The sequence below is a fragment of the Geotrypetes seraphini genome, chromosome 12 (genome assembly GCF_902459505.1).
Source record: "Geotrypetes seraphini chromosome 12, aGeoSer1.1, whole genome shotgun sequence".
In the NCBI taxonomy this organism is placed as follows: Eukaryota; Metazoa; Chordata; class Amphibia; order Gymnophiona; family Dermophiidae; genus Geotrypetes; species Geotrypetes seraphini.
In genome coordinates this window covers 71115409-71129775 of record NC_047095.1, presented here as the reverse complement: position 1 = coordinate 71129775, position 14367 = coordinate 71115409, and the positions used below count along the sequence as shown (strand labels likewise).

General features: G+C 44.7%; 1 protein-coding gene across 2 annotated transcripts in view; it reads right to left on the bottom strand.

Moving 5' to 3' along the window:
• RNF220 (ring finger protein 220) overlaps positions 1 to 14367 on the bottom strand; it is a 586572-nt gene that overhangs the window by 179292 nt on the left and 392913 nt on the right. Inside the window, exons 1-2 of one of the 2 annotated variants that reach the window (XM_033915740.1) lie at positions 10620 to 10839; positions 10466 to 10508 (exon numbers count right to left, since the gene is read on the bottom strand). In XM_033915740.1, coding sequence (XP_033771631.1) covers positions 10466 to 10508; positions 10620 to 10655 — 79 coding nt within the window. In that variant the 5' untranslated portion in view covers positions 10656 to 10839. Of the gene's footprint in view, positions 1 to 10465; positions 10509 to 10619; positions 10840 to 14367 lie in introns of those variants that run through there. The other variant, XM_033915741.1, reaches the window with a different exon arrangement.

The following is a 14367-nucleotide window of genomic DNA, read 5'->3' as shown; positions in this document are numbered from 1 at the left end:
CACTGTGTTAGACTTGCTGAAAGACTCAAGACATGGTGAACTTAGTCTTCAACCTCACAAAGGTTTTTAAATCAGCAAGGCTCTTTTATTAACTTAACACCCTACATTGGAGTAGGGGTAGGAAATAGGCAGATTGTAGATGCATTGTAATGTCTTTGAAAGTAGGCAGCACATCTGTGCTATCCACAGCTACACTTTACGTACTCTAAAGCTGAGAACTGTTTAAGATGATGCTGGGAATACTCATCACAGTTACCACATAGGATTATGTAGCAAGCACAAAACTGTTTTTTGGCACACTCTAGAAAACAAGAGTTTCCATGTTGTGTTAACTCTGTTTCTGACCGTAGGAAAAGTGTGTGCTGTTTTCCAACACCCCCAAGTTACTAAGATGATGAAGGAAGGACAGCTGCCACTATCTCTGCTGGCTGATCTGCTTCTCAAAACCAGCAGCCCTGCAACTAATGGTATTCACAGACACAAACTGGTTGGGCTTTCTAAATATCCATAATATGGGAGTGAGCAACCAGGGTCCTCAAGGGCCACCACAACCCAGATCAGGTTTTCAAGATTTCTACAATGAATATGCAGAAAACTGATATCGCTTCCATTTTGTGCAAATAGATCTCACGCATATTGATGATGGAAAACTCAACTGGGGACCATGGCTGCTCACCTCTGTCCTAATAGATAAGCATGACACAGACTTACATACAACATGGAGGCAGAATTCACACACATTCATTAGAGATACCCCAAAGACCTAAACTGTCTGCCAATACTGCAAGACCAGAAGAGGCTACCAACTGACTGCAAATCACTGCAGCCATTCTGGAAACTGGACTGGTTAGGGGTAGTGCAGAACCAGCCTGAGATGCACAGTGAATGGTAAGTCACAAATGAAACAACCCTCTAAATCCAGGAGAGCATCTGAGATTAACAAGCACACTTGGGTGCTTTCTTAAATTTCATTTTGAGCTTTGTTTATAGATTGATTGACTGATTGTTCTTCTGGGTCTCTTCCAATGTCCAGTCAAGGCTCATCTAATTTAGATTATGTGTAAGGGGAGGTGAAAACATGCTATCAGCTGCTATTAGGGTTTTCCTAAAGCATTAAAGACATAGTTATTTAGTCCTCCCTTTTCTTCTTGATTTTGACCTTTGTGAGCAGATGTTTTGTTATTGTTTTGAAGACATATGAATTTTGGAATAGTTTTTCTGTCTTTAGATGATATTTGTAGTTGAAATACTTAGCTACAGAATAGCTGTATTTCAATATTTTTTGTAAACCGCTTAAAAACATTGTGATAAGCTGTATATAACTAATTAATCCAATCCAAAATGCATAATCAACTGATTTGAAAATGAAAATCTCATACTTCTAATAATTATTTACAGTCTGCAAAACCTGATCATTTATGAGAGAGAAACTTCTTAAAAGTTAACACACCTGAACGAAACTGCACTTCCCCTCCTGCTTCCACATGCCAAGCAACCATCACATCCGATCAGTGTGAAGGGGCTGGAGCACCACCATCTCAAAAGAGGAGGAGGGGTAGTGGTACTCAAAGTCTACAAAAAGGCTTCATTAATAGCCATAGTTGCAATCATCCCTAATTAGCCCAGTAATCCCTCTCTCATGTGCTCCGGTCACTGAAGCAACAAGGAGTGGGAGAGGGAGGAGGAGCACCTGGAGCAGACCAAAACAGATCTGCTGCAGCAGCTGGGAAGGGGCAGCGTGGCTCTCCCGTACACTAAAGCCCGCTCTCCTGTGAGTGAGTAATGATTACTCGGCAACTTAGAACATCTGCACGTTAGACGGTTCCCCTTTATAGCAGGACTGAGAGGTGTAAAGCAAGAATTTTAGGCAAAATAGGAATGTTGATTAAAGCAGGATAAATAAATCACAAGATAATTTGGTTAGAATATTTAAAATATTGAAACATGCACCTTTTCTGTTTTATAAAACCTTTGGAAAAAGTAATGGGTCTCAGTGTGTAAAATATAAACCTCCTGGAATCTGACAAGTTTTAATCCCAGTTCTGTCTCTAGGTTACACCTCTAAAATCAGCGATACAACTGTCGTAAGGTGGCCTACACAAGCTGGTCATGTTTAATGAGGCTGATCATGAATGTGCTTGGGGCAGAGACGGCAAGTAAAACACAGTGAGAATTTGTATGTTCATGGACCAACTAGTATCACCTGTTGCCATTTACTATTCTACTGCTCATAGAATTCACGTACGTCAAATGCGCTTTGAAGCAGTTTATAACAACAAGGACATTCAAGTTTCTTTATTTTTTATATACCGTCTATCAAACATGGGTCTAAACGGTATACAATAAAATGAGATTAAAAAGAAATTTAAAAAAGGGCGAATTAAAAGATATGTCTTATCAAATGTTAAAAATACTGGACAAGTTCGCACTGACGTACATGGAACGAGAGGGAAGTAGGGGAGGGAAAGTTTTTAAATACATTGAAGTAAAATAATAAAAAAAGGAAGGTGAATGGAGACACATTAGGGAAGGGATCGCTTCAAGAGAAGCGTTTTGATGTTTCAGGGCAATTCAACATATTGTTTTCCAAGACACTTCATGAGAAATAAGGGCATTAGAAGTGAGAGCTGGGACTAAAGAGTATAGGCATCTTTAAAGAGAAAAATCTTTAAGTTTAGCTTTAAATGTTTCCAAAGAGGTCTGTAATCGAAGATCTAATGGAAGGGCATTCCACAAAGAGGGAGCACTAACCGAGAAGATGGATGTGCGAGTGTTGTCATAGAACAGTTCATGGATTGATGGTATGGAAAGTAAGTTTTGATTGTTAGATCGGACAGCCTTGGATGATGAATATGGGATCAGTAGTTTGTCAATGAATGCAGGTTGGTTTGAGTTTTTTGTTTTGAAAGTGAGGAGGAGTATTTTATTGGTGAGGCGATGAGTGATGGGTAACTAATGTGCTTTACGAAGGAGAGGAGTGACATGGTCAAATTTTGTTGTATGATAAATTAATTTAACAGCAGTATTTTGTAGGAGTTTCTTTCTGGGTTATGCCCCGAAATAGGGCATTGCAGTAGTCTATAGTCGAAATAATGAGTGAATGAATCAGGATGTTGATTGAGGGAGGATCAAGAAAAGAGGAAATGGAGTAGATGAGAATAAGTTTATGAAAACATTTCTGCATAACAGGACTAATTTGTTGATGGAAGGTAAGAGGGGGAACTAACTAACCCCACGTATGCAGAGAGCCCCAATTTTTCATGGAATGTGGAGATCAGAATTCAACATCTAGATCGTAAGAACATAAGAATAGCCTTTGGTCCATCAAGCCCAGTAGCCCATTCTCACGATGGCCAATCCAGGTCACTAGTACCTGGCCAAAACCCAAGGAGTAGCAATATTCCATGCTACCAATACAGGGCAAGAAGTGGCTTCCCCCATGTTTTCAGTTCTGATGGTATTTTAAAAGGATCTGTCAACACAGAGTCTTCTCTAGTTGCTGGCACATGCAGCCGGAGCAACCATTTTAGAGAAAATTAACTGCATGATTCTGGCAGTGTTCATATGGAAGAGATGATTTCACAATGTACCATTTCCTCTTGTAGCTGCTCCATTATATGGGTAAATGCTGCCAATTAAACAGCGAGGTTGTATTGCACTGAAGCCCTCCCAAGCTAGGTAAAGTGTCTCAACAATTTGCTTTATTTTCCAGCATAGCAACAACAGGAAGTGATGCATTCTACCCAGGTACCCCTTCTAGTTCCTTGAAGGATCAGAGAGACTTCCACAGCTAGCATGACCTGTCACCTCGCCCTCTCTTTAACTAACCATTTTCTATATAAAATCAGGCTGCTCACCCAATAATTCAGCCAAAACATATCATGCTGGGTGCTGCAATATCACAACTGACTGGAGTATTCTTTTATACTGTGCCAGAAGTATGCTTTACATTTGTTTGGTAATAACCAAAGGTAAAGGGGATAGGACTTGATATACCGCTTTTTCTGTGTGGTTAGAGCAGCTGCCTCAGCATCCTGAGGTTGTGAGTTCGATTCCCTCTGCAGCTCCTTGTGACTCTGGGCAAGTCGTTTAACACAAAAATAAATACCCATCTAAAATATGTAAACCGCTTTGATTGTAACCACACAGAAAAATGGTATATTAAGTCCCATCCCTTTTACCTTTACATACTTAAATAGATAGTTACCATATATACTTGAATATAAACCCAACCCAAATATAAACCTCCAAAAAGAAGGAAAAAAGGTTGACTCTAATATAAACCAAGGGATTTAATATTCAAGTGCAGTGCCCTGCCAGGCTCTGCACCCATCCCTCCCTCCCCCAGCTCTACACCACGATTCCCCTCCCTCCTTGCCCAATACATCCCTCCCTCCCTCCCCAGCTCTACACCACGATTCCCCTCCCTCCTTGCCCAATAACTTTTATCTCTCTCCCATGTAACTTTTAAATCCCTGGTAGTCCAGCAGTGAACTGGAGCAGGAGTGATCTTCCTTTGCTCCTGCCCCAAGGAGAGCTGCTAGCTGGTCAGAGGAAGAGGTGTGTTTTTATTGCCTTCCTGACATTCACTAGATTTTCTAACTATCTTATGTGGGCAGGTAGTTTGTTTCAGAGGTGTGGTAGGTAGTGCAAATAAGATCTTTTTTGGGCGTTCTCAAGGTAGAGGGCAAGTCCCAAGGGAGTGTGTAATCACTTTTCCTCTTTCAAGCTAAGCGGTCGGTTCAGGGCACATGTTTGGAGGCCATATAGGCAGATACCATGTCATGGAAGAGTTTGTAAGCCTGTCTCTGTTTCAAATCCATTCTCAGTTCAGTCCCCATGTACTTGGTTCTCCATTTCAACTTAGATTGTTCATCCAGACCCACACGCAGAGTACATCTGTTTAACCATCCAACACTAAAGGCCTGCCGTTACAAAAGATACCTGTACAGAACACTTGCTTTCCAAGCAGGTCAATTGAACGAATGGCTGGGTAATATTATCACGCACTCCTCATCCTACCTAAGTTTCAGAAAATTAGTAAAAACAAACTTGTTTAACTGATTTATAACCTAAGACCTCTTAAGCCTTTCTCTTCAACTCTAACCGAATTGCTTCCCAAGATCTCTTATGCCTTCCTCTGTATCCTGCTCACCTGTATTTTGATAACTTTACATTGTACCTATATTCGCTGATTGTCCAGCTCTTCTTTGTTGTAAACCGCCTCGAACTACTACGGCTTTGAACATAAGAACATAAGCAATGCCTCTACTGGGTCAGACCTGAGGTCCATCATGCCCAGCAGTCCGCTCACGCGGCGGCCCAACAGGTCCAGGACCTGTGCAGAAATCCTCTATTTATACCCTTCTATCCTCTTTTCCAGCAGGAAACTGTCCAATCCTTTCTTAAATCCCAGTACCGTACTCTGCCCTATTACATTCTCTGGAAGCACATTCCAGGTGTCCACCACACGTTGGGTAAAGAAGAACTTCCTAGCATTTGTTTTGAATCTGTCCCCTTTCAACTTTTCCAGATGCCCTCTTGTTCTTTTATTTTTTGAAAGTGTGAAGACTCTGTCCCTCTCTACTCTCTCTATGCCCTTTATGATCTTATAAGTCTCTATCATATCCCCTCTAAGTCTCCTCTTCTCCAGGGAAAAGAGACCCAGTTTCTCCAATCTCTCAGCATATGGAAGGTTTTCCATCCCTTTTATCAGACGTGTCGCTCTCCTCTGAACCCTCTCGAGTATCGCCATATCCTTCTTAAGGTACGGCGACCAATATTGGACGCAGTATTCCAGATGCGGGCGCACCATCGCCCGATACAACGTCCTTCTCTCCCTCTGTCTTCCCCATGTCCTTTCAGCGCCTTCCCCCCCATTTTCCCCATGTCCTTTCAGCGTCCTTCTCCCCCCTTTCTTCCCCATGTCTTTTCAGCGTCCTTCTCCCCCGTCTTCCCCATGTCCTTTCAGTGTCCTCCCCTCCTGTCTTCCCCATGTTCTTTTAGCGTCCTTCTTCCCCCTCCCCCCCGTCTTCCCCATGTGCTTTCAGCGTCCTTCTCCCCCTCTGTCTTCCCTATGTGCTTTCAGCGACCTTCTCCCCCTCAGTTTTACCCATTTCCCTTAAGCGTCTTTTCTTCTCCACTCCACCTTTCCTCCCTTTCTCCCTCCCTTTATGGCGCTTCCCCACCCGACCGACAACAGAACAGGCTCAGTCGGACAAATCTCCCTGTCCTGTAGCCGCGAATCTAAATTACCTTCTTACAGCAGCTGGAGTAGTGAAGCTGCTGTAAGAGGTAATTTAGATTCGCAGCTACAGGGCAGGGAGGTTTGTCGGCCGGGCCTGTTGTCGGTCGATCGGGGGACTTGACCGGCTGTGCACATTCCCCGGGGCGGACCGCCCCCTCCCCCCTCTTTCGTACGCCATTGCCTTCTCCCTACCTGCCCTGCCGCACACAGCCGACCGGAAGTCTTCCTGATGTCAGCGCTGATGTCGGAGGAAGGGAGGGCTTTGCTTAATGATTGAAGGGTCATTATACAGAAGGCTATGTTCTCTAAAAGGTTGAAGAGGTTCGAATCAGTCTCGAGGAGGACGAGGATGTCATCAGCATAAGTGTATATTGTTTCAAGGGGGGATAGGTGGAGGAGTTTTAGGGAGGTCATATAAATGTTGAAAAGGATGGGGGATAGAGGTGAGCCTTGCGAGACTCCGCATATCGGTTTCCAGGGGAAGGAAGAGGTGCCATTCATATTGACAGAGTAGGAACGTGAACGTAGGAATTTTGAGAACCAGTCTAGGACTGTGGAGTTAATGCCTATCTCAGAGAGTTGGTAAATGAGAATATCATGATGGACAACGTCGAAAGCGGCGGAGAGGTCGAATTGTAGGAGGACGGCAAACTTATTTCGAGAATGAAGTTGTTGAACCTTTGAGATCAAGGACGTCAATAGGGATTCGGTGCTGAAGTTGGGACGAAAACCATATTGGTAGGGAAGAAGAATAGAGAATCTATCTAAATATGATGAGTTGGGTAGATATAATAGACTCTAGCATCTTGGTTAAGAGAGGGATATTTGCTATTGGGCGATAGCTGGATGGTGTGGAAGGGTCTAGGTCAGATTTTTTCAACAGTGGGGTCAGGGCAATATGACCCATTTCTGGGGAGAAAAGGCCCAAATGTAGGGCGGAGTTTATGAGTTTGGTAATAGTAGAGATGGTCGGTGCGGGAATTTTCTCATATAGGTAGGAGGGGAATGGGTCCAAGGAACAGTTGCAGGATTTCAGTTTGAGGCAGAGTTTGAAAACCAGGAATTCAGATACGTGCTCAAAGGTGGTCCAGGATCTGTCGACTGGGATAGGGTTGGAGACCATTTGGGAAGAATTGGGGTCGGTGGGTATCAGGGAGTTGTAGGAGACTGAAGGTGGGAAGGAACATCTCAGGGTAGAGACCTTTTTTTGAAGAATTTTGCCAGAACATCAGCTGAGGAAGAGGAGGGGAGCGAGGTGGGGTCTTTTTTTGGAGGTTAAGGAACGCCAGATATTCAATAGTGTGCTGCTCTGGTTGTTTCCAATACCTCTGGTTGCTTCCAATACCTCAGGTACAAACATAAAAATACCTAAATGTACACCATTTCAACAGCTTTTGGGCTTCCATGCAATATGTATCAAATTAAAGGCCCCTTTTACAAAGCTGCAGTAAACATATGCACTGAAGCCCAAAGCAATTGAATGGACTTCGATGCATTTGCTGCTGCAGAAATGCTACCGTGGCTTTGTAAAAGGGCCCTAAATAAGTAAAAATAAGCATTTTATTGCAACTTTGCCCATACTACACCCAGTGAATGCTACATATGACCCTGGGCTAGTTACTTAACCCTCAAGTAGAAAATAAATAGAGGAAAAAAACCAAACAAACCCTAAACTGTGAGCCCATTATAGACAAAGAAAGTATCTGTATATAATGCTAACTGCTTTGATTGTACCACAGAAATGAGATACACATGAAAAGGGCCATGGATTTCATATATTTGACCATGCAATTAACTAAGAACCTTTTTCCATATACAACATATACTTTACACCTAGAAAATGATCTACACAACAAAGGTCATCCAAATATGGGTACTAAAATGCAGGGCACCAAGCGCTCTGTTCTACTGTTTTAAGTTGGTATTTGTATACCAACATTTAGATGCCATCATGCCATGTAAAAGTGAGGCAAGGAGTGGAGAGTGGGCATGGAAGGCCTTTTATAGTTAGTGCACTGCCCTTAGTACGTGCTACTATGCAGTTAGCACAGGATCACTTACCGTCTTCTAAACAGGAAGTGCTATGTGCCTCTGCATCACACACTAACAGCCATTTTAACATGGCAATTGCAGGTGATACTAGGTGCCACATTAGTTTTGTACTTGACAAACATTAATTTCCTGTGTTAAAGTACATTAAGTGTAAAATATACTGTATATAAACTAGAAGTCCGTATGGGAATCACAGGAATCCCGCGGGTCCATCCCCCAGGTCCATGAGACTCCCTCGGGGATGGATGTTGGTTTGGGGTTCCAAGGCCTACCTAATGTTCCCTCTAAGTTAGATTTGTCAAGCAACCTGTTGTTGATTGCTGTACATCCATCAATCAGGGAGATAGCTGGAGCTTGATGGCCAAACAGGAGCACTTTCTTGTAGAAGTGCTCTTGATTGGCCATCAAGCTCCAGCTCTTTCTCTCAGATTGGTGGATGTATGGCAATCAGATTAGTGGAGAGTTTTGGTGATGCATGAGACCTCTCCTCAAGGCAGCCTGCCACCACTCACTGCATGTGCAGCAGAGGAGCGCTGGGGAGACTGGGCAGCAAATAGTGTGCTCTGGAGTAGGTACCAACGGGGACGGTGGGGATAGGTGGAATTTAGGTGGGAACGGGTGGGATACTGGCAGGGATGGGTGGGATTTCTGACCCTGTGCAACTCTCTAATATAAACCCTTTAGAGTAGCGGTCTCAAACTCAAACCCTTTCCAGGACCACATTTTGGATTTGTAGGTACAGTGGATCCTTGGTTTACGAGCATAATTCATTCCAAAAGTATGCTTGTAAACCAAATTGCTCTTATATCAAAGTGAGTTTCTCCATAGGAATGAATGGAAACTTGCTTGATAGGTCTGTCCCCCTCCCCTCGAGGCCACAGGTGCTGCTCCATACCCCCTCCCCCTCCCCCCGTGATCCTACATCCCCTGCCGAGCACCCAAATAGCATCCCCTATCCCGATTTGGCACCAGCACCAATGCACAGGCATGCCAGTGCCTGAAGATCCTCCCTCTGGGCTGGGCATTGAAGATCCTCCCTCTGGACTTGGCTGGGCTTGGCCTTGAGCATTTGCACATCCTCAAGGCATTCTGGTCTTGCTCTCTCTGAGATTCTCAGAGATCTCTGAGAGAGCGAGACCAGAAGGCCTTGAGCATGCAAAATACTCAAGGCCCAGTCCAGAGAGAGGATCTTTGATGACGAGCCCAGCCCAGAGGGAGGATCTTCAGGCACCAGCATGTAGGATTATAGGGGGGGGGGGAGGGATGCTGGATCGTGGAGGAGCTCGTAAATTGAGTCAAGCTTGGTTTCTGAGGTGCCGATTTTGCAAATATTTTGCTCGTCTTGCAAAACGCTCGTAAACTGAGGTTTGACTGTAGTTGGAAGCCTGCAGAAAAAAAGTTCATGTCTTATTAAAGAAATGACAACTTTGCATGAGGTAAAACTCGTTATAGTTTATAAATCTTTCCTTAATTGCTTCTGATCATTTCAGCCAGCAGTGCAACATGCAGAAAGTGAAAAACCCTCAAAGTATCAACTACAAGAGACGAGATTTTGGACCAACTATTTTGAGGCCCTCGGTATTATAAAGGATGATTCTTTATGGAAAACTTGTGCCGTAAGCGTCCGGCATCCCACAATAGCCTTCAGCTCTCACTTTCTCCCGCACCAGGCACAAGCTGCACTGCCACCAACAGTTACCTTATGGTTCTGGCCCGTTGCCCGTCTCGCCACCGTAACCTCACGCAAGCGCTTTCCCACGTCTGCACGCCATGGGACTCCGCCTCTCAGTCGCTAGAGAGGCAGGAAAGCGCTTGGGTGAGGTTCCAGCGACCGCCAGACACTGAAGGCCCAAGTTTGCCATAAAGCAGGGGTGTCCAATGTCAGTCCTCAAGGGCCGCAATCCAGTCTGGTTTTCAGAATTTCCCCAATGAATATGCATGAGATCTATTAGCATACAATGAAAGCAGTGCATGCAAATAGACCTCATGTATATTCATTGGGGAAATCCTGAAAACCCGACTGGACTGCAGCCCTCGACACCCTGCCCTAAAGAATCCGTGTTTACAATAGCCTGAGTTTGAGAGCAGCACTTTAAGTCTCTTTTAAGGCCGTCCTAAGTAGGATTAAGCCAAGGTTTGCACTCGGGCCCTGAGGGCGACACTCACCATTCAACCGGGTCTGTCTGTTGGCTCTCACCCGCAGAAAAGTCTAGAAAAGAGCGAAGGAAAGAGGCTGTTAGTGAACGGCAAAGCCCCGGGCCTCGCCTCGCCCCTCCCCTCCCTCCCTCCCCTCCCCTCCCCTAGACGTAAAGCGACGCACTTCCTCTCGGCCGCCGGCCCTTTTCTCCCTCTGCATGGCAGCTGAAGCGGAGGCCGCTCGTCGGCGGAGAGCCCCGGTGGCGCCCGGTGCCAAACCCGCCTCAGCTCGCGGCGGCGGCCATGTTGGCTTCGGTCACGTGAGCGGCCGAGGCGCCGCCCGCGCGCGCGTTGCCATGGCAGCGGCGGTTGCCGCAAAGAATCTCCCTGTCGAACGGCCTCGGCCCCGTTTTCTTCACTAGCTGACGCTGGAACGTTCTCAAGAAGAGGATGACGTCGATCCCAAACAAGGTCAAAACACAGAATTTTGTTTCTGCAAATTGGCCCTTAATGAAATAAAACGACTCTTTTCAGCTCCAGTGGCAAAATAATGAGAACTTTTCAGCCCCTCCTCAAGTATGTAATAAAAGTGAACCAAGTACAGTATAGGACAATCCGGCCATTGTGACGTCACTGGTGAGGTTGACTCTCATTGGTGGAATGAGGCATTATGACATCACAATCTCAGCTCTGGCTACCAGACACTGAAACTCTTCACACTACCAGGGGGTCTTGAAAAGTTCTCAGCCCCACCAAGAAGAGAATGAGGTGGATCTGGTTCAATCAATGATCTGAAACAATGTCAAAACAGAGAATTTCGTTTCTGCAAATTGGCCCTTAACGAAATAAGGTAACTCTCTTTTCAGCCACAGTGGCAAAATAACGCTCAGAATTTAGGAAGTTGGTTGGTTGGGCTGAGAACTTTTCAGCATCCCCTAGTATGTAATAAAAGTGAGCCAAGTACAGGACAATCCGGCCATTGTCTCTCATTGGTGGAATGAGGCATTATGACATCACAGTATCAGCTCTGGCTACCAGACACTGAAACTCTTCACACTGTCAGGGGATGAAGAAAAGTTCTCAGCCCCACCAAAAAGAGAACAATGTGGATATGGTTCAATCCATAATCTGAAACAATGTCAAAACATAAAATTTTTTAGCTACAGTGGCAAAATAACGCTCAGAATTTAGGAAGTGGGTTGGCTAGGCTGAGAACTTTTCAGCACCCCCTCATACTAAAAAAATATTAACAAAGGATTATTTTCTGCCTCCTATGTGGGTGGCACTAAGTCCCACTGGGTCCACATTATGTCCCTTATTAAGGACATAGTGATGGCAGCTCACTACTGATTACTGCATCCGTACCCATTTCCACCCCTGATGCCCTTCCCCACCAAAAATGAAAATAATAATAATTTTTTTATTTCATTTTTCAACCCATCCTCTCAAAGTACCTCAGAATGAGTTATTAATCAGGTACTTATGCACATGGCAAAACTAAAGCGGAACACTTCAGCAAGTCCCACATTAGGTAATTTTTGCTGTATTAGGAATTAGCACCTAATGCAGTTTAATAAAAGAGACCCTTGCATAATGTAAGGCTTGGAATCAGCTCTTCAAGAGGAGAATAGGAATGTGCATCTGAATAATTTGGCTGTCAAAGAGAACATGTGCTAAGGTAGCAACTTTGCTTTCATCATCAACAATCAGGAGGAGTTCAGTGATTCCAAACTCGGGGTTGCTCCATGTCTGAAACAATTGTCCCAAGGTCAAGGAGAGCTGAAAAGTTTATATGGACTGATTGTTTAGTGCAGAGTGAGGACCAGGTAGAGAGCTACATAGGAATGGGGACTGCAGGAATCCTGCAGGTGTGTAAGAGGTTGCCATGGGATTCTCACAGGGGTGTGGTCAAATCTCCAGAATGAGGCTTGGAACACATTACATTGATTAGTGACTTATATTCCAGCTCTAGGTGGATTACAGAAGACGTAAACGGGACATTACCAGGAGTTACAGGTTAGGTACTAGTTACAGGAGTATAGATAAATTACGGATACTGCGTTCATTTGTCCTGACAAATTTTCTGAATAACAGTGCTTTTATTTCCCTTTGGAAGGTATTGTACAGGGGTTGCTATCAGTAAGTTGGAGAGGTCGTGGTCAAGATTTGCTGCCTGGTTTGCTAGTAGACCATCGTACATTTTCTTGCGTAGTGTGCCTTTGAATGAGGGGTGGGGTGAGTGAACGGAGTCTGAGTTCTTCTTGGCCTGGTTGAGTTGTTCTGGATGAGGCGATCGTTCAGGTAGGTAGGGGCAATACCATTTAGGACTTTGAATAATAGACAAGTCTGAAAATTCTTCGACTATTCTACTAGATTATTGCAACATCCTCTATCTCCCCTGCCCTGCAACAATGACAAAACGATTACAAACAATTCAAAACACAGCACTGAGACTCGTCTACTCATTGAGGAAACAAGACCGCATTACAGAGGCATGCCTCAACTCACACTGGCTTCCAATTCTGGAAAGAATACTATTTAAATTCTACTGTATACTATTTAAAACTATAAACGGAGACAGTCCAACCTACCTAAGCAACCACCTCATCCAAACTACCTCAACTAGGCATAGGCAAACCCCCACTCCATTCACGCACCCCCCCAATCAAAGAAGTTAAACGGAAAAAAACTATATGATAGCCTCCTAGCCACTCAAGCAGCAAAACTAGACAACCAAATCACCAATCTACTGATAACAACCCCAGACTACAAAATGTTCAGAAAGGAACTAAAAACTATACTCTTCAAGAAATCCCTGAAAAAACCTTATACCGCGTGTACCTTCCGTCTCCCCTTCCTCTCCCTAACTCCCAATTTACTCTTTGGAAATGACCTGTGATCTTACTTTGTAACTCTCCTTTTATAACTCTTTTGTAATCCGCCTTGAACCGCAAGGTAATGGCGGAATAGAAATCTCTAATGTAATGTAAAATTTGAAAAATATTCTTGCTTGCGTCGGGAGTCTAAGTAGCAACAGTACCTAATAGTTAGTGCAGTAGACAAGGAATCTGGGGAGCGGACTTGGATACCCACAACAGCTTCCTTTGACCCTAAGTAAATCATAGAATTCTCTGTTGTCCCAGGTGCAAGATTGAGACAGAAAAGATCCCTGCATAAATTACTTTGGTCTTTCAAATCCACAATCCTTTACCCCTCATTGGTGAAATACTGAATACCTTCCAGAAAACACAGGAGGCTGTTGGGGTTGGGAGCAAGTACACAACGGCATTGACTCCTGCTGCTTCAGGTGGGGATGTCCCCATGCAACCAGGTAGCTGCTACGCAGGTTTCAAGACAGCTTGTATTTAGCTATGTCTAGCGTTACCAGAGAAAAAGAGGCCATTCAGCCCCTGCTCCATTCCACCTCATGGCCCAGTTTCCATTCCACACAAACCTCGTCTTTTCTCCTTCTCCAAGTCCGGGCCATATATGGTGGGCTTCCGAGCATGGGTGGATGCGGCATGATGTCATCACATGATATCCACGCATGCTCGGAGGCCCTCCAGACGTGGTCCCGAGCTCGGAGCCTTCCAAAGCCTGGACAAACTGCTGGGTTTTGAAAATCCGTCCAGGCATTCAGATTTTCCTGAATGTCTGGTAGCCCTAGCTATGTCAGAGGAGAGCTGGTGTTTAGTGTGGCAAGCCCACGGAGCAGGATGACTTCAGTTAGGCTTTAGGCTTCCTGTCTGTTGCCTTCCATCATTTTGCAAATGGCTCTTCTGGCCCAGGTTCGTGGCCGCCTTTTTGTTCCTCGGTACCATGGGTTTTATCTCTATTATTCTTGGTAACCATCCATTTGCCACACCTCTCCCACTCCAGGCTACGCTCCTTGTCCTTCCTCCCCCTCCCCTACCCCCATATATCTTCTCCTG